The sequence below is a fragment of the Zymoseptoria tritici genome, chromosome 1 (genome assembly GCF_000219625.1).
Source record: "Zymoseptoria tritici IPO323 chromosome 1, whole genome shotgun sequence".
In the NCBI taxonomy this organism is placed as follows: domain Eukaryota; kingdom Fungi; phylum Ascomycota; class Dothideomycetes; order Mycosphaerellales; family Mycosphaerellaceae; genus Zymoseptoria; species Zymoseptoria tritici.
In genome coordinates this window covers 3,276,861-3,296,751 of record NC_018218.1, presented here as the reverse complement: position 1 = coordinate 3,296,751, position 19,891 = coordinate 3,276,861, and the positions used below count along the sequence as shown (strand labels likewise).

Below are 19,891 nucleotides of genomic sequence, written 5' to 3'. Positions count from 1 at the left end.
GAAACATGTCAACCTGGTCGGATCCTCCGCGAGTCAACAACCTGGGCCAAATGTACCAGCGGTGTTCTTTCCGCTGTAGCATTCACTCTGGAGGTAATTCGGCCAATTCGCCGGATGTCAGAGACATGAGTCATGGGTGCTGTATCGCTTTCCAAGTCCAAGGGCCCGGACCGAGGGGTTCATTGTAGTCGACCAATTCACAAAGCTTAAATCAAACTGCTTTATGTCCGTTGCTGGGAGAGCTTCCGATGCCGTAAGGATTCGGACTTGCAGTCACAAACCGACCTGCGTGAGTGTATTAGAGCGCGGATGATCCACAGCAGTTCATGGTCTCCGCGGTGCGAGCACTCAAAAAGGATATCCTAGGTATGTATGCGCGGTCGTCGACGCATGGTTCATTGCGTCTGATGTTGAGGTGTAGAAGAAGAGCGTCCTTCCTTGTTATTATGTCGAGTCCATGAAGACCGAGTCCATGCAATGCGACACTACTCAGTAGTATCACACAGTGCCTGTAGCGGCGGATGTTCGGGATTTTTTTTTGGTTCCGCGACCTGGCATATATTTGCATTTTTACCGTGTCTCGGGGAGCAAAACCTTCTTCTTGATGATATCCTAGTGATGCTGCACGGGCGTGGAAGGGATGACCGCAGCGACCACGGTATTGCGCTGCGATCACAATATCGTTGGCAGAAAGACGACATCCGCTCGCGTGAATACTGAGTACGGAAGGCGCAGAAGTTGTCGAGCAAATAGAAGTTCCGCCAGAGGAGACCCCTGGAGAGCAAGAGTCCATCCGTAATGCCTGGCATGACCTTTCGACATTGTGGAACGGTCGAAGATTTGCAGCAATGGGAGTGTTGCCCACCGTATGCATCGTAACCCATGAATTGTGTTGGTCCGAGGGGGAGTGCCATGGCCAGGCTAGAGATCCTGATGCTTCTGTCGCCAGCTACGCCGCTACGGCTGTCAACGGCTGCATCTTCGGCCAGGAACAGACGACCGTCATCCCGCGCAACGGAAGCGTCCGACCAGGGAGAGATTCTAGAACAGATTCGTGAGCGGCGACAATCCGGGAATGCCAGCTGCGTACAGGCAATGTGCGGTGCACTGAGTCTCACCCTGGCAAAGGCTGTCACCGGAGCCTATCGGCAGATACCTGGCTGTTCTGATCCGATTCAATCGGCGTCGCAACCTTGCATGCTCGTACCCGCAGCCTGCCAACATGCTTGCGCCGGCATTACTGTAGCTCATATCGTGAAAGTTATGTGCAGTCATGGCATCGTGTGTTGATCAGACCTCTGACGAGCACCCTAGAGCTCAACAATGGTAAGACAATCACAAACGCGCTGTACACAATGGCTCAGATGGCGACGTTTAGGCTGTGAAGAAACCAAATGGCCATTGCTCCACGCCCGAGTCATGCAAGCCAAGGCTGGCGTAGAACAATGGAATGATAATCCCCCACATGGAAGGAAGTTCGTTCGAAGCGTGGGGTGGTCTGTGCGTGACCAAAAGAGGACTTGAGCGGCTCACGAATGCAAGGCGAGCCATCACATGTCCTCCGCCCTCCGCCCTCCGCCCTCCGACTGCATCCCCAGCGAGTCTCCGCCCTCTCCTCGCCGGTCGCGTCGCCTCCCTCAGCGCACCCTGTGTAAGTCGCCTGCGCACTTCTGGCCGACTTCCCCGCCGGGCCACCCCTGCTACTCGAGCGCCGACCGCTACAGCATAGCATTCCTCGACCACCGTGCTACATACCTGAGGTGACCTTCGAGGCACGTGCCTGCACTCATCGCGGTCGCCGTCATCGTTCCTGTTGCTGTCGACATCTCCGACAATCGTGAGCGACCGCGATTTCTCTTGCGACCCATTCCCACAGCGGCTGCCATGTTCACGTTCCTTCCGCTACACGCCCTCTCCGCACCTTGACCGAACAGCGCTCACCCGGCGCTGTCCATTCACCTCCACGATCTTCCACGTGCAAATTGAAGCACCCACGATCGAAGCGACCCGAATCTCGAAGCGGCCATCGCGGCTGCGACAGTCCCGCGCAACATCGTTTCGCAAATGGAAGAGACCGATGATTGGCAGTGCAGTGCCATATACTTCTGCGCAGGCAGTGACGACGACATCTCGGACCTATACCATGCGTCGAGTCCACCAGCGGTAGCCTCACAAGATCGAGTACAACGTCCTGCGCTCGCCGATGTGTACAGCAACATTTGTCGGCTGCTGGACGCCGATCAAGGAAATTTCGAGCGAGGTAAGACTTCCGCGCGGAAGACAGATTTGTCAATGGTCCTGACAAGTTGATACAGTATTTGTGAGCTCACGTCCAGATGAGTGTCTTACGCAGTTGGCCGATTTCGCTTCTACAAGGCCGACTGTGGTTCTTGTCGAATTTGCGAATGCCCATGCCTCGGAGCAGGATGACAGGGCTCTACCGTTCCTACGACACCTTACTGCGGATACAGCAGCGGGACGGTATCAACAACGCGTTCTGCCTTTTGTCTTGGTTTCTCTCAGTCCAACCCAACAACCGGATCAAGCCTCAGACCCTTCTTTTGAGTCTGGATACCTCGAGGCCGGAGCGATAGACACGATGCGAAGCCCCCTTTGCTCCGAAGCTGTGGATCGATTGGCAGGACATGTAAAGGATTCAACACGCCCACCGGCACGTTCTCTTGGCGCAAGTATGGCTCGTAAACTTGTCGCCAGCATCTCGAATAGCGCGCCCCCGGAAATCGCATCGCACCGTCCCGATGAATTGCTCTCGGCTCAGAGAAAGTCCGCAGTCGAGGAAGCAGTCTCTGTATGGTCGTTCCCAGCCCACGACCTCGATATGGATGAGTTGGCATATGGCGCATTGGTCATGCTGGAACACGTCCTACGAAATCCTGCTCTTGAGCAATATTGCCTGCCCAGACCACAGCTCATGACATTCATACTCGCTGCGAGACGTCAGTATAAGCACGAGCGCGAGGTCCATTATCACAACTGGCGACACGCAGTCGATGTAACGCAGTCCGTATACTGCTTCCTGTGCGATATACAACTATGTCCACCGACCTCGGACCCACAGCACAGGAAGAAGAAGTCCAACGCTTTGGAACGACTTTTGACGCCGGTCGATGCCCTGACATTGCTCGTGTCTGCGATTGGACACGATGTTGGCCACCCTGGCGTCAATAATGCCTTCCTTGTGGCTAGTAACCACCAGCTAGCGCATTTGTACAACGACAAGTCTGTGCTGGAGAACTATCATTGCGCGGCCTACTCACAGCTGCTCCGTCAACATTGGCCGGCATTGGGCAGGATACCACAATTTCGATCGACCATGATCTCTACGATATTAGCAACCGACATGCAGCGACACTTCGAATACATGGGTTACCTCAGCGACCTGAAACAGAAGCTTGAGAAGAGCGATACAGTTGTCGCTGACTGGAGCGACAAGGACAAAGAACACGCAAGAGAGCTTGCGATGGCATTACTGATCAAAGCGGCCGATATCTCGAACGTCGCAAGACCTTTTGAAATTTCCGCGCAATGGGCGAAGATTTTGATGAACGAGTTTGCCCGGCAGGGTGAGCTGGAAACAGAGCTGCAAATCCCGACCTGTCTTTTCGGTGGACCTCCAAACAGAGAGGATCTGCTCGCTGCGGCGCAAAGTCAGAAGGGTTTCATGAGCTTGTTTGGGTTTCCACTTTTTCGCGGCATCTCGGAAGTCTTACCAAACACATCATGTACATTACCGGAGCTGGAAAAGAACCACAGTGTCTGGGAAGGGAAGATCGCCGAGGAGAAGGCCAGACGCGAGGCTGTAAGCGATGGCAGGAGGGCGTCACGGACATATGGATCAGTACCAGCAGCTGCTGTCGAGGAAGCTAGATTGCGCAAGCGCGAGTCTGAGCCTCAGGCCGTTCCAATTGCGGCTCCTCAGGTTCCTACATCGCCAACACGGCGACAGGCGACGATTGATCATCAAGGCCAACCAGTGAGACATCCCGCAGCCGATCGGAGACAGCACATGACTCTGGGCTACTCGATTGCAGAGGAGAAGCGCGCATCTACTCCTGCATTGTGGCCGAGCGCATTGCAACTTTCTCCAACTGGAGGGTCTAGCAGACGCTCTAGCAAGGACGTAGCACTCACCCATATGCAGGAGCTGAATGCATATGCCCAGCAGAACATTTCGGTCGCCGCCGCCGGCTCCAGGAGAGGATCAGCCGACGCTGGGTGGCAAATCCACCAGAACCACCCGGGATCCAGACGAGGGAGCAAGGATGATAGCCTCACGACAATTCTGGTTACCAGCCAGACTGGTCCAGGCTCACGGGGCTCCACGGGATCGTCCGCCAGAGGCAGTAAAACCGCATCTCCGGTGAGAGCTGCGGCAACGGCGAAAAGACATAGTCTTACCCAAAGGCAATCTTCCAGCACGAGCCGAGCACCGTCAATGTCTGCAACGACAACTTCAGCAACAGCGACCACCGATCAGCAGTCTCTTTCGACTCATCCATCATCGCCATCGCCTACAGAGGATGGTTCTATGCAGCCGACAGCGCTGCATCAGGACATCGTGCCCGCGATCAGTCCACCTGCCGGCGTCTGCACTGGCCCAGAAGACCGCTCACATGATACGAACAACTCGCCCTCAGCGCCTGCTGCCGTGCCGCACACACCACCACCCGAGTTTGAAGCTTCTAAATCCGACTCTCCTTGTACTATATCTCGCATAGTCAGCGGCGACTCTGCCACGTCGCCACTTGATGATGCAAACACGGAACCGCGGTTGCGACAGTCTAGGAGTCGAAGTCGTCTGCGGGGGCTCAAGTTCTGGAAGAGGCGCAAAGATGTGGACTCCACATCCGGCGAAAGTACCCCTTGAATGTAGCATGAACTCTTCTCTGCTCTTCACTCAATTCGACGTCTCATTGGCGCCGTTTAACAGTATGCGCACTATGGCTCTCTGAGAGCTGCTCTAGACAGGGTTTAGGGACTGGTCAGACCGCGTGGACATGATTTCTCAAAAGCAGAAACCAGCCGGCGACGGAGGAAGCCGACTGGCTGAAGAAAGTGATGGTTGCGTGGGTTTGACTGCATGGGCCGGGCGAAGCATATATCTTATTTGAGCGAGCATGATGTTAGTGTCACGATCGGTATGAAGAAATGGCCTCTTTTCGCGTCCTTCGACCATGCAAGACGGATTCATTGGTCGTAGCTGATCTCCACGCCAGAGCAGATTGTGCGACCTTTCAAACGGAGAACAACGATGGCCCCAAAAACGTCCTGTACTAAGCTGTCATATGTTTGAGGAGCATGTAGCTGTGACTGTTTCACACTCAAAGAAGGGTCTTGTTACTATTTGTGATGGTCGAGAGGGAACTGCTTCTGATTTCATTGTTACCTTGGAGCTCTGCTATTGTACAGCGTCTGCGAGTTCGACCGGTTTTCACACCATCGGAGAACGACAGCACCCCATTTTCGAGCATCTGATCTCTCTTTCCGCGGCGTCAAGCCTTTATGTGAAGAGGGAGGGGACGTCAGTTACTGCCAACCCTAAACCTTGAACGCGATTCGAAGTCGGGCAACTTTCTCCTGAAGCTTACCTTGTACTTTATTCGACGCTTACGACAATTCGAACAAAGGCCGCCGGACAAAGAGCATCACCCGACTTTGGCGGTCTGTCATGATACATACACTATTGCTACTGCGCCACGACCACGAAACGACGAATGCAACTGCACCATGGACTCTCCCGGCTCGCCTCCGTTGACGCCCATCCGCGCGTACATGACACCCATCGAGACCTCTCCCACTTCACAATACCGCGATACAATTCGACGGAGGAATAGCAGCTTCTCCTCCTATCACGGCCGAAGTCCCACGACACCCAAAAGCAGGAATCGGATCTCAGGCGCGTCACATATCTCGGGAGAGTTTGGCTTGGAAGGCGAAGAAGGAAGCGGCGGAGCAGGAGGCAACGGACTCGGAAATCTCGCAGACGAGCTCGACCAACTCAGCGATGAGGAGGACTTCGACGAAGGCGCAACGGAGGAGGAGCAAGGCGAAGACGGAAACGATGACGAGATCAAAGACGAGGCCTCCCGCGACTCGGGCATCGACGTGTCTTATAGGAACACGTCCACACATACACGCAACTTTTCCAAACCCTTCTCCAGCGCCGCAGATCAATCGCCTACGGACGCACCGCCGCCGGAAGACGCGTCCGCGACATCCTCCGACGATGAGATGCGCTTCTCCCTTGACCTCGAAGACGCCCTCACCTCCATCGCCCGCATGGCCTCGAGCTCATCCACCTCCGAAGACCCCTTGATCCCGCGCTTCATAACGCATCTCCAAGATCTCGGCAATCAGTCATCGCTCGAAAGCGCTGCACAGCGTTTGACTACTTCGACCAACAGCGCGACCACACATTTGAACACGCAGACCAAGACTCTCCAAACCCTGCTGCAGACCATTTACCCTCCAATATTTGCTTTCGCCGCGGGACCATTAGATCCTGCAGTCATAGAAGAGACACTCCCCTTGCTCGAAACCCTCCACGAAGCCCTACCTCTACCGGACGTCGTCGCTGGACAGAAGCTACAAAAGCTCGATCGTGAAACCGCGGATGTGATTCTCGCACTCGGACAGATTACAGACTCGCTTCAAATGGGCAAACAAGCCACCACGCAAGCGTCGCGATGTCTGCGAAATACCCAGGGAATGGTCCTGGAGTTGAGGCGAGAAAGAGAAGCAGCCGGGAAGGCGAGAGAAGAACTAGAGCGTAGTGGGTGGGGAGAGAAGCTGGAGGGAAGATGGTGCGGGCAGGAGTGCAGAGATATCTTGGAGGGATTCGAGGAGGAGTGCAAGGTCTTGAGGGGCAGTTTAGAGAGGATGGCGGTTGTGGAGGGCTGAGAATGGATGGAGCAGGACGCTTTGATGGTTTGATACCCAGTTGTTTTGTGAAGATCGGGTCTTGCGTTGCTGGACTTTTCCAGCGGCGTCTCGATCGCGATTTGGCGTCGAGGATACCCAAAAAGGCATTAATCTTGATATCGGACTTTTGGCCAGGAAGGCGCGATAATCTTCGGCGTAACGGCCATTGCGGCTCTGGAATAGAGCAGTCATCGAAGCTGTGTCTAGACAGTGGAAGCATACGACAAGTGAAGATGCGAGTACCAATACTGTGCCGACAATGCATATGAGCCACCCCATGCATCAAAGCTCGTGGTAAAGCTCGCCATGCAGAAGTAGCACTGACTCTCGACAAATGGCCGATTGTACCAGGACACCAACAAGGAGTACAGAATATACATGCTCTCTGGTACGGAAGAATCCTTTGCCAACGCAGACAGACGCACTCCGGGAGATCAAGGTCGCTGACAGCATGATGGCTTTCTGGGACCTGCGTGACTGTCCGTCAATGCTTCCAATGCCCGAGAAGTGGATGTGAGATCAAGCAGGTACGACGAGACATCCGCAGTCTCTTCTATTGGGTTTCTCATGCATCGACCGCAGAATGCTATACAATTCATTCGACTACAGCCGGAGAGATCGACGTTCGCAAGTCAGCACGGAGGGATCGGCCCCTCGAACGTTGGAGAGCAGCGCTTATTGGTTGAAGCCGGCGCCAAATGATCCAATAGCAGGCGAATGGGGTGAATCGCACGCTTTCCTGACCCTCCACAGTGCTCTATCATCACCGCCTCTCATGCACAATACCTGGACCTTACAGTGTGATCCAATTGTGATGGCCGCGCGCGTGGGGTATGTACGGCAGAATCTCTTCAGCTGGAGGCGCAGGTAAGCTAGGTACTCTGTTGAGTCTCGCCCTTTCTCTTCTCCTCTCTGGTTTCGCAATCCTTCCTTCTTGTTCAGCTCCTTCTTTGCCTGTTTCATGCGGATGAGAGCGAGTGCTGTGTTACGTGCTACGCCTACGCGTGTTCTGTGCAACCCTCGACGCAGCCACTCAGCGCCTGCACCGACCCGGAATCTGGGGCCCTGTGCAACACTCTTCCTGCTTCCCACTCTCAGGACGTCCGACCTCACGGCGACCGCTCTTCGCCTTCCAAGTCTGCCCACTCCAAAGGACGGCGGTTGCGACCGTCGCATATCCTGAAGACCTCGATCCTCGACCCGGCCCAGGCATCCACGATGAGAGTCTTCTTCGCCTTCCTGTGGCGGAAGCCTAAGGTCATGATCGGCCTTTTGGCCTTTGAGCTTGTTGCGACAGTCGCCTGCTTGGTCCTCATGGGCATCGCGCATCCGAACACATACCGGACGAAGCTATGGCAGAACGGGTTCGACAAGGGCTTCAACAGCTCGCCGAGCTCAATTCTTTACGATTATGCAAACTGGAGGCCGGCGCATATTCCTCTGATCTGGAGCAGCTAGTGAGTTTGAGCCATCTGTGGAAGTTGTTGCGATCTCGAGACTGACAGTGTTGTCGCACAGTGGCACGACCTTCAACGTGGTGATCTCCCTGCTCAGCTTGTTCATCTTGCTGGTCAAGAGCTCGCTATATGTGATGCACGTCTTCATTCCAGCGGCCAGTGTCTTGCTACACGCGGCGCTGTTCTCGTTGTACTGTGTCAGCATCTACAACCAGTCGAGACCGGACTTGAGTGATCTGGAACATCGTATCAATGGTCTTCCGTGGTATCTCAGCAAAGGCTGCAGTTATGCGACTCCTGGCAACAAAGGATACTGCTTGCAAGCGAGGGGAACCTTTGCTGTCACTGTGATCATGGCGTAAGTTGAACTGAGCCGGTAGTGCGCTGCATTGTGATCGCTGACAGTCCCTTTCAGCGCACTCTACGCCGTCTTCGTTGGCTACTCGATCTGGAGCGCCATCCCAACGGAAGCAGAGAAGGTCGTGCGAGATGCAGACCACCAATCAGACTTGGAGATGAAGAAGATCTCCATGTATGGCATGGACGGAGATATGAGCAAGGAGGAGCGAAGGGAGATGAACAGGCAGTTGTTCTTGAACTTGCCCAAGACACCAAACACTCCCGGCTTTGGAGTGCACAACCCGATGACCCCGAGAACGACGGCGTTCACACAGCTGAATGGTGGAGAGGCTCCAAGTGGGTATCATGGACGAGCGACAGGACCCAACGCTCCTTTGCCATTCCGAGAAAACTATGGCAATGTGCCGGACGCAAGATGAATGGAGGCAAGGTGAACAAGTTTCTACCTGACTGGTGAACTGAGATCAACACAACAATTTCATCGCATGGGAGGATGAGAAGGTAGCTCTTTGATTATGATGATCATGCATAGTGTGTTAGAATCTTCACACGTAAATTCTTTCTGGCATGTGACTGAGAGCCTGTCAACAGTTCTTAGCGGCACATTGCGGGGCACTTCCAAGTTGTTATTGACACTTTCAAAGAAGGGCATGCTTTCAGTGAAGTCAGTCCACCACAACTCGCACCACCACTGTCACGCTAAGGTACCAAGTCCACGCACCGGCTCGAATCAATCATCTGCAAAGAACTCCGTTCCTCGAAACACGAGCCAACCACAATTGCATCCCTCACCGCCGACGCACATACCCTACTCATATCTTCACACGTCCGACTTCAGCAGCATGGAGCAATAGGCGGCTCCACGCAGCTGATATAACATGTCACTCACTCCTCCATACGACATCACCACAGAACGTGCTCTCGAGGATCGGCACAGCCGGTGATAACCAGAAAGAGCGAGGGAGCAATGGAAAGCCAGGTCGAGCAAGCCATCGAGCTGGCCTTCAACCCGTCCACCGACAACAACACGAAAGCACAGGCATACGACTTTCTCAATCGTCTCAGAGAAGATGCAAATGCCTGGCAATTCTGCCTAGCGCTGTTCATCCGTCACCCTGCGCCGTCAGAGGTCGTCCGGCTGGTATGCCTTGAGATCGTCAACAGTGCCGTCCAGACGCAACGCCTGGATCAGTCCGGTCTGAACGATGTACGGGTTCGACTGATGGAGTACATCCGGAGGAGATATGGGCAGAACACGGAAGAGGTGGACACACCTTCGATTCAAAACAAGCTCACACAAACCATCACATACCTCTTCACTTCGCTGTACGCTTCGGACTGGCCAGATTTCTTCGACGAGTTCATTGCTCTCGCCGGGCCTCAGAATGCTGCAAGCAACTCTCAGACCGCGGCTACGGTCCTTCTACTTCGGATCCTCAGTTCGATCCACGATGAGATTGCGGATGTCATGATTCCACGCACCGCAGAAGAGCAACGGCGCAGCACGGAGCTGAAAGATCTGGTACGATCAAGGCATGTGAACAAGATAGCAGCGGTATGGCAGGAAATACTATCTACTTGGGCACAGCTCGATTTGAGCTTGGTGGAAATGTGCCTTCGCACTATTGCGAAATGGGTCAGCTGGATTGACATCTGGTTGGTGATCAATGAGAGGATCCAGAGTGCATTACTGGGCATTGCCGGGCAGCAAGGGACGTTCAATTCGGAAAGCAAAGAGGCAAAGGCAAGAGACGCTGCGATTGACACCTTCACGGAGACAGTCGGAAAGAAGATGGCTCCTGCGGACAAGGTCGAGCTGATCAACTACCTAAATTTGGGAGCTATTGTGGAACAGCTCGTAAAGAGTCCGGCTTTGGGAGAATTGCGAACGACTCCGGACTACGACACTGATCTAGCGGAGACAGTAGCGAAGCTGGTAAACAATGTTGTTTTCGACGTTGTCAAAGCTTTGGACAGTGAAGGCCTTGACGACCAGACTCGGACCAAAGCAGATCAGCATCTGCAGACATTTGTGCCATCCCTCCTCCGCTTCTTCTCCGACGAATACGATGAGATCTGCTCGGCCGTCATTCCTTCCCTGACAGACCTCCTCACCATGCTTCGGAAAGTGAAGAAGGCTAAGGGCGCCCTGCCCGGCCACTACGCAGCAATGCTGCAACCTATTCTTGACGCAATCATTGTCAAAATGAAGTATGATGAGACTGCTTCTTGGGGCGATGAGGACGATCAGACCGACGAGGCGGAGTTTCAAGAACTGCGAAAACGTCTTCACGTTTTGCAGCAAACAGTTGCAGCTGTTGATGAAAGTCTGTACATCGAAACTCTGAGTAACGTCGTTGCGAGCACGCTTGGGCGGCTCAGATCTGGAGAACGTCCGAATTGGAGAGACCTTGATTTGGCATTATTGGAGATGCATCATTTTGGAGAGCTGGCTATCAAGAACGGCGGACTCTACAACAAGACGAAGCCAACTTCGGAAGCTGCCTCACGTCTGGTGGAGATGATGTCGACCTTGGTGAACTCTGAGCTCGCGTCCTACCCGCATCCGGCAGTCCAGCTGCAGTACATGGAGATTTGCGTGCGATACGTGCAATACTTCGAGCAGAATATCGCCTCGATCCCGAAGGTTCTGGAGAACTTTGTCACATTTGTGCACAGTGAACATCACAAGATCCGCCTGCGGTCGTGGTACCTTTTCCAGCGTTTCGTGAGGCATTTGCGCGGGCAGCTTGCAGAATACGCTCAGACCGTGGTGCAGGCGATTTCTGATCTCCTCACCATCAAGGCGGAGGTGCCGTCGGACAGAGATGAAGATGACGTTTCTTCGGACGACAACGTGCAATCATCTGACTCGACATTCACCGCTCAGCTGTATCTGTTCGAAGCCATTGGGTTAGTCTCTTCCACAGGCAATGTCCCAGCCACTACCAAGACTGCTATCGCAAAGTCTGTCATCACTCCCTTGACCTCAGATTTGAGCAACCAGTTGCAGCCTGCAAGCAACGGCGACGAGAGATCTATGCTACAAGCCCACCATGTCATCATGGCTCTCGGATCGCTCGCGAATGGCTTCTCCGACTGGACGCCTGGTGTCTCTACGGGAGGACCACCTCCAGTCGAGGTCGCTCAAGAATTCGTGAGCGCCAGCGACAGCGTGCTCATCGCGCTCGAGAATCTTAAGAGCCATTCCGAGTTACGTGCAGCCGCTCGTCACGCTTTCTCTCGCTTCTTGGGTGTGCTCGGCGCTCACGTTCTGCCGCAACTCCCTCGGTGGATCGACGGTCTGCTCTCTTCCGCATCATCCAACGACGAAATGGCCATGTTCCTCCGCACTCTTGGTCAGGTCGTCTATGGCTTCAAGACCGAGATATCAGACATACTCGACCAACTTCTTTCTCCACTCTTCTCACGCGTCTACTCCGGTCTCTCCCAGACCGCCGCCGGCACCGACGATGAGATCCAGCTCCGCGAGCTCAAGCGCGAGTACCTCAACTTCGTCCTCGTCATCCTAAACAACGATCTGGGTGCCGTGCTCGTCTCACCAAACAACCAGCCCATCTTCGATAATTTCATCACCTCGGTCACTCGCTTCTCCTGCGATCCAGCCGATCCACAATCCGCTCGTCTCGCGTTCTCAGTCCTCGTCAAGATGACCTCTCTTTGGGGCGGACCAGACATTGCTCTAGGCAGCGACACAGCTCCATCTCCCGCCCTCCCTGGCTTCGACAGCTTCATTCTCTCGCAGTTCGCTCCTCTGCCGTGGACACTCGTCTCCGCGGACAAAGTCAACGCCGGCGATGCCCAAATGCGTGCTGTCCTGCAGGAAGCTGCGGGTCTGCAATGGTATATTCTGCGGAAAGTCGGCGCGACGTACGAAAGCCAGTTGATTTCGGAGCTGAGGACGTTGGGCGCGAGTGAAGAAGGGATGCAGGAGTACGTGAAGAACATGGCTGGTGATCTCTTCGCCTTCAGAAAGTTCTTCATCGGGTTCTTGCAGGGCGGAAAGAGGTAATGGAAGAATGAACGAAACTTGCAGAGGAGTCGGTCGTGGTCGAGACGGCCATTCCTACCGTCGTCGCACCTTTTGGCGTCGCGGACGAAAAGTGCGAAAGAATACCCTCCGTCGCCGTCATGGTGGAATAGTGCCTGTAGCGAGCTCAATATCAAGATCGTGTCAAATCACCTCTTGCATCATGTAATTTCTGTCTGTCTACGCAACTTGTCAGACCGGAACCTGACAACTTGTCCATAGCTCGAGACTGAGATCGGTCAACAGCCTTCACCGCCTACCACTCGGATCTTCGTCGGGCTACCTCTTGCTCATACGATATGACGAAACGCAGTGAAGGGACGCTTGAGTCTGCCGAAGCTTTGACTTCAACCTGAATTGAGTCGAAGTTGCACGAGTCCGCGATGTAATCGGTCATCGATTTCTTTGCACATTTTATTTCCCTTCTAAGTCTCTGTTCCCAGCGCCTTCTGTGCTGCGGCAGTCTGGAACCATACCATCCGTGTTCCGTGCTCCTCACGCATGTCTCGATCCACAAGCCCTGTTCACACGGCCGCGTCCGCCTTCCGGATCCGCGATAACCTTTCCGTTTCACCTCGCCCTTGTGCCCCTGTGACGATGCTGACGGTGACCCCGGGGAAAGTCACGATGTCCCATGGTACGGCCGTAGTAGCGCAGTGCTTGCCATCCTGGGTCGAGTAGGGCTGTCCCTGCTCGTGGTAATCATGCTCTGACGCCAAGACCAGATGGTCCCCAGGCCGTCAGATCACCCGCGATCTCGCCGAGTCACACTTCGGATCACCTCGTGACGATGCTTGTCTGCGCACGTACATAGGCGTTGACTCCGTGTGGCGGTTCGCGCGCTGACAAAAAGCTGGTGCTTTTTGGGCGCAATTCGCACCCGATTCGAAATGAGGCCTTGTGGGAAAAACCCGGCGCCGAACATGCTTGACCTGGAGCCGGTCCGTCATACCATCTGCGGGTGTCCCATATGACCCATGCCACCGTGGCAGCCGCGCTCGTGACGCTTCATGTTGCTGCGCACGGAAAAGGCCTTGCCGCAGCCGGAATGCGGACACTTGAACGGCTTTTCGCCGGTATGGCTGTAGGTGTGGATCTTCAGACTTGAGGGCCGGCTGAAGGCTTTGTTGCACGTCGGGCAGATGTATCGGTCCTGCGACTGCGGGAAGGTGGCTTGTGATGATGGACTGATGTAGTGATGGTGTTCCCATGGATTGCTCGTTGCAGCTTGGATGGGCATTGATGTGTTGGGTGGAAAGTTTGATGGCAGCGGCCGCTGCTGGTAGAGACCTGACGGTGGTAATGAGTATGCCGAGTCGGCTGGCGAGTAGTAAGGTGGTGCTGCTCCTCCGCCGGGTGAGCTCGTGTAGGATGATGAAGCGTGTCGTCCGTTCATGTAGGGCGATGTGTTGGGTTGGGACGGGACCGATGTGCGCTTGATCATCTCTACTTGACTCGTTCTTTGGTCCATGGGCTCGACGTTGTTGATTGCTGATCCGACAAAGTATGGAGGTCCTGACATGTTGGATGGAGATGCGATCGTAGCTGGACTTTGTGTGCGCTCAAGCACGGAATCGGTGCGCAGTTGCGGTGCCACTGTGGCAACACTGCGCGGACTTGATGTGCTCTGGTCCTGTGCTCTCGATTGCGGTGAAGGTTGTCGTGGCTGTGAGGTCTGATCTGATTGCGATGTTGGCGATCGTGCGTGCTGGATACCTGAGTGATGATTCAGCAAACGCGCTCAAGACTGCACAAGTTGCACAACGATCGACTTACCTTGTTCTTGACCTGGACGACCAGCGATCCCCAAAAGATTCGAGATTGATGGTAATGAAGGCTTGTTGCGACCATCCTCGGATGTTGGAGACCGGGACTGTGGAGGCGATTGACTGGCACGCGATTGATGTTGAGGGTGATGGTGTTGTGGTTGTTGTGGTTGTTGTTGTAGCTGTTGTGGCATGGATGTGTAATTGGCGTATTGACTTGACGCCAAATGATGGGGAATTTCTGGTTGAAGCTGGTGGGTGCGGTTGGGATACATGGCATACTGTTGCTGGTAGCCTTGATATCCATCTCGGACCGGATACGCCATTGTGCCGACGACAGCCATTCACGCCAAAAGTGATGAGTCGAAGGGAGAAAAGGTGTTGTGAGTGAAGACCGAGACCGAGAAACAGCAATGCTTGATCGAGTCCACGAGAGGCAAAGGAGGATGACGATGGCAAAGTCTTGTCCGTCTTCGTTGGTTCCAGGATCGATCTTGATTGGAATGAACTGGTATTGAGGTCGTTTTGGAGGATAGTCTAGCAGAACACCGAGGTACGGAAAGCGGAGAGGTTTGTCGTTGAAGCAAGTCCAAAAGGATCAGATCGAGTTTGGACACGAGCAGGAAGTAGGGCTCGAGGTTGTTAATGTCGTAGTTTGGGACCGAAGGGTGCGAGGCACAGCAATAAGCTCAGCGCTGGCGTAAGGCCGTAAATTGAAAGTACCGTCGAGGGAAGAGCGGCACACGCACTAGTCTCGCGGTTTGCAGGAAGAGAGAGAGGGCCCTGGTCTGAACGGACGGCGGTAGGCCACGCTTAACTACTGCAAACAGGCTGACCCAACTGCAGGCTCACAACCCTTCCGCAGGAACCTGCCAAAACGCGCGTGGTGCGAGGCTAGACATGCTGACTTGCGGGTCGATCCTTGCTGCTAATCTATCGGCTCGGGAGCATCACCGTTCGAGGACGATGAACGAACGCCCAGCTAGTTCACGAGTGAAGGATGCAATGGAGATCGACTAACGAACGTGGGCCGCCAAAGCGAAGTTGCCATCCTTCAGAGTTTACACCAGCGTTCGCACGAGGCATCTCGGCACCGATGGCGTCCAGAGCTCGAGTTACGTCTATTTAGTTCTACCGTTTACCGTGATTCGATCAGATGTCACCGTGCGGCACAAGCAAGATCTACGATCCTCCGTCTTTACCTGCCATATTTAGGCCTACGCGGCTACGTCTACCGCGCTCTCACTTCGGTCCATTGCCACCAGCTTCCTCCGCAGATATGTTCTGACTGCCCACCAGGATATGCCATGAGCATGAGGCATCTCGGCCCTTTACTCCGACATTTGAGCGTCGAACGGATATACCGGTGATCACTGAGGATGGATGACCTTGCTTAGGAGGCGATAGGGTCAGGGAGCAGGGTGTCGGGCCAAATCTGGAATGGCATGGAAGGATTCCCAGGACTGATCCTCAACCTGCTGCATTATTTCACTCCCGATGTGGAGCCGTCAGTGTTGCAACGCCTGGCAGTGACATTCCATCGACTTGTCATTGCTGTGTTGCGTCGACGGTGGAGCGACCGCACCAGTGGACAGGCAGACAGGGTCCGATAACACGAACTGTAAGTTCTAACCGACGCGGACAATGCCGTTGGACTGTGGGAACCACAAAGGAGTTGCATCATTTCGCACGCCGCATGGCCCAGTCGCGCCTGGGCACTACCCTGGGCACTACCCTCATGCCTCATCGTTCACATCGTTGCTTCCTTCGCCCCGCCGCGGGTAGGATGGAGCTTGGCTCTCCGGTGATGAACAGCCGCTCTGCATGGTCTTGCCGTTGGCTGATCCACCGACCCCATGATGATCTCCGTGAGTGGCACAGAGCGGCCTGCATCATTGGGTAAGACGCAGCTGTGCCGTGTCGTGGGAAGTCGCGTGCATGAAGCCAGATCTTGCCGATATGCAACTGCTGAGATGAGAGCAAGAGAACCTGCGCCAGACAAACATGAGACGCGTGTCAATCTCACTCAAGGAGCACGGCAATTCTCAAAAACCGCACACGGCAGATGGCAGCGCGAGATCCCTGGGCGACGACAACAAGGCGAGGCCTGATGGTGAGGTGGGTGAAGGGGAATCTGCTCTAAGCGACGTCGTGTGTGGCTGACGCATGCGTGCAGTGCGTGTCGATCGCCCAACGTGGCAGCGGCAGGGATCTGGCGCTTCGACCATGGGAATCATGATCGCCGTCCCCACTCCACCTTCGATTGCCTTTTCCAACTTTGCATCCCCAAATATCAGAAGGCTTCGTCGGGCATAACCCGTTGGTTCGGCATAACAATCATGGTATCAGCAATCTGCAGGTCCAAACTCACTCCATCTTTTTTCTCACGTCCGTCTCCCGAGCTTTTGCCCGAGCAGAATTGCACGCTTGCGTGAGACCTGCCTTGCCCAGATACCGAATAAGGCGTGCAAGGGAGCCCTGCAACCTGGCACACAAATGCGTACAATTTACTGCTTTTCCATTTTGTGCGCATTTATCATCAACCGAATCCATCGACATCAAAGTCCACTAGAAGGCCAGGGTATGCTTCGGTTGCAGAAGACATCCGCAATGCCAGGGATCGCCCGTGCTAAGCCAGGATGGGAACAAAGTCCGATGCAAAAGTACGTCCTGTGTATGGTCGACCTAGTGGGTAGGGAAGAGATAGCTCAAACGGTAGTTGAAAGCACATTTCCGAGGCAACGGTCTGCCTCCTTTTATGCTTGTCTTGCGCCGTTCGAATCCCGACGACGTGACAAGCGCAGCTGAGGGCTTGAGCTCCACGACTCATGGCCTCGAGATACGCATTTGCGCCGCGGCCGGATTGCTTTGTGAAGGATGCCACGGTATCTTCACACATTCAGGTTTCATCTACAGTAGATCCACGTGGCGAGACGTGTGACACAAGACGATCCAATATCGCGAGAGCCATGTGGCGATGCATCATCGTGGAAGCATGGCTAAATCCGGCAAAGGCAGTAATAAGGAGACGACCCAAAGTCTCACTCTCAAAACGAGCAGAGCCATGGTTCACCAAGTTCGTGACGAAGACGATCCCGAGCATTCTCGCGGCGCGACCATTGCATCTCTCTGCTTACTCGGACCTTTTACGCGCGAGGAGCCACTGGCCAGCCGCGACGATCGCTCCCGGGGCCCAGCTCGTAATCATGCTGAAACTAGTCAAACCATGTCCAGTAGTCGACATGTCGTTGCATGCAATCGGAGACGCCTCCTACAGGACGATCCTTGGCACGATCATCAGAAGCAGTCCTTCTCGAAGCTGGAGGTGTCGGTTCGGTCTTCTTTCTCCGAAGTCTATCAGACCCGCAACGGAGTGGTCTCCCAACATGGCGCTTGATGCCTGCACAACATCCACCGGGCCACTCATGCGGCTCTTGGCATGACAGGCGAAATTCTCATGGCAGCCGTGCTTTCTGTACAGGGTTGGCGCGGCCATGACCTCTTGTGGACTAGCGATCGGCATCAGTGTGGGAAAATCACCCAGCCGAGCGGAGGCTAGTGGCATGATGGAAGGATCGCAAGATCGACCGGCAACCTTTTTCTTTCTAGGGTTGTGCTGGATGTGCTTCCAACGTCTGCGGCGCTGCGCGTGTGAGACCTTGCCGCTGTGAAAGCCGACGCTTGGCTCGTCTTTCATCACTAAACACAACATCCGATCCCGGTAACTCCAACGTACTCGGCCTCCTATTCCGCCATGCAAGGTCGTTTACCGTGTGTACACGACTTATTAACGACCCTTTCATAAATGAAAAGGTTACGCAGGAGAAACGTGGCAGCCCAGACTTGTTGGTCGTGCGTAACATGACGAGGAGATTGATCAAACCGCAGAGCCATGAGGGCTGCTTCTCTATTCGTTGGTGCTACATGTCATTCATGACAACATAGACACGATGCTGGCGTCCGCGTCAAAGACCGGTACAGTACGGAATCCCGAATTGGCTTCAAAACACTCAATCCGTTCCTTCAGTTGCCGTCAACTATACTGTCTCTTCGGTCATGCTTCCAGACGGCGGACAAGACCCCTTTTCCTCCAGCAGTATTTGCCTCTCAACAGACGGCAACACTTATTCGCATCCGCGCCGCGCCGCGAATATCACGCAGCCGATCCTAGAACCACGGTCGTACAGGCAAAGCCTTGATTCATCAGGCTTCCACTGAGGGAACACCCGCCTGCGATTGATCCTCGTCGCCACGTGTCTCTCACAGCCGGACTGGTCGAACCAAAAAAACTACGAAACGTCCTCAAATAATATAAATCCACTCTGCATCTCGAACAATGGCTGCCACATGGGCATACTGTCGTGCGACGCTAGTCACACCACACACAGCATGCCAATGGGTTGCATGCTGTACCAGGTTGAACGTGTTGGCTGTCTCCAGACCAACGATCGCAGGAGTCGTGGAACCGCATTCATCTGCTTTGTCTGCCCCCCCTACCATTGGATGCTCCCCACATAAATCGGAACAGGCCACCGCCAGAGTCGTGCAATAGCCCGTTTCGACCTGTTCGTTGCGGACAGCTCCGATGTGCAATGTGCCATGTGGCAAACTGGGAGCACCATTGAGCTTTCAAAGCACGAAAGCACAGGTTTGCTCGACGATCAAGATGCGTTGTCGTGCTATTCATTCCCAAATCGTCATGTCAATCCGCCATTGAGTCCATTGGCAGATCATGTCGTGTCATGCCGCGTACGTCCACGAGGCGCCACAACACAGCCGGCCGTGCGAGCGTAAGATATATCCAACAGCTGGAAGCTGTGACATCTGACCACCGAGCGCGCAGTAGATAACACGATCACCTCCTTAGATGCAACTCTGGAATATCATCAGTTGATGAGAACAATAACTTGGCCCAGGAGCACGAGGTCAGCAGATCGCAAAGAGTGCTGTGACAGTTGTGACTTGTCAAAGAGACGTGTCTCGCTGATCGCCAAACACATAGCCGTCGACGCTGTGAAGAGTGTAAGTCCTTCTGATGAATGGCCGTCCTTGCGTCAATTTCGCTCTGAAGACCCAAGTGGAGGTCTCTCCGGTGACGCTTCAATAGACGCTTTCGCAATGCATAGAGCTGAGTACTTGGCCCATATCGCAACGATGTCTCCATGGACGTCTCGCATCAAGCAAAGGATGAGGTGATCATGACTCTCCGTTGTGTTCCGAGCCAGGATGGTGAATCGTGGTGTTCAAAACGAAGGAATCCACGACTTTTGACTTCTACCTTCCCGAACCGGCTAGGTAACATCATCCATTGACGA

General features: G+C 54.4%; 5 protein-coding genes across 5 annotated transcripts; 4 read left to right on the top strand and 1 right to left on the bottom strand.

Moving 5' to 3' along the window:
* Positions 1–2,932: 2,932 nt before the first annotated feature.
* On the top strand, positions 2,933–3,802 carry MYCGRDRAFT_33550 (uncharacterized protein; the record flags this gene model as incomplete). Its single annotated transcript, XM_003857242.1, has 2 exons — positions 2,933–3,039; positions 3,085–3,802. Coding segments are annotated over 2 exons (825 nt in total), but the record flags the coding sequence as incomplete, so codon positions are not given.
* Positions 3,803–5,748: 1,946 nt separating this feature from the next.
* MYCGRDRAFT_107313 (uncharacterized protein) lies at positions 5,749–6,921 on the top strand (the record flags this gene model as incomplete). The annotated part of the gene is made up of 1 exon (XM_003857243.1): positions 5,749–6,921. One exon carries the CDS (start codon positions 5,749–5,751, stop codon positions 6,919–6,921), a length of 1,173 nt encoding a protein of 390 aa, XP_003857291.1.
* A 962-nt stretch (positions 6,922–7,883) lies between these two features.
* MYCGRDRAFT_66368 (uncharacterized protein) lies at positions 7,884–9,313 on the top strand (the record flags this gene model as incomplete). Its single annotated transcript, XM_003857244.1, has 3 exons — positions 7,884–8,399; positions 8,461–8,757; positions 8,815–9,313. The coding sequence occupies 3 exons, from the start codon at positions 8,161–8,163 to the stop codon at positions 9,176–9,178; spliced, it is 900 nt and encodes a 299-aa protein (XP_003857292.1).
* Positions 9,314–9,425: 112 nt separating this feature from the next.
* Positions 9,426–12,792, top strand: MYCGRDRAFT_66364 (uncharacterized protein; the record flags this gene model as incomplete). Its single annotated transcript, XM_003857245.1, has 1 exon — positions 9,426–12,792. The coding sequence occupies one exon, from the start codon at positions 9,727–9,729 to the stop codon at positions 12,790–12,792; it is 3,066 nt and encodes a 1,021-aa protein (XP_003857293.1).
* A 964-nt stretch (positions 12,793–13,756) lies between these two features.
* MYCGRDRAFT_31676 (uncharacterized protein) lies at positions 13,757–14,050 on the bottom strand (the record flags this gene model as incomplete). Its single annotated transcript, XM_003856332.1, has 1 exon — positions 13,757–14,050. One exon carries the CDS (start codon positions 14,048–14,050, stop codon positions 13,757–13,759), a length of 294 nt encoding a protein of 97 aa, XP_003856380.1.
* Between the last annotated feature and the right edge of the window lie 5,841 nt (positions 14,051–19,891).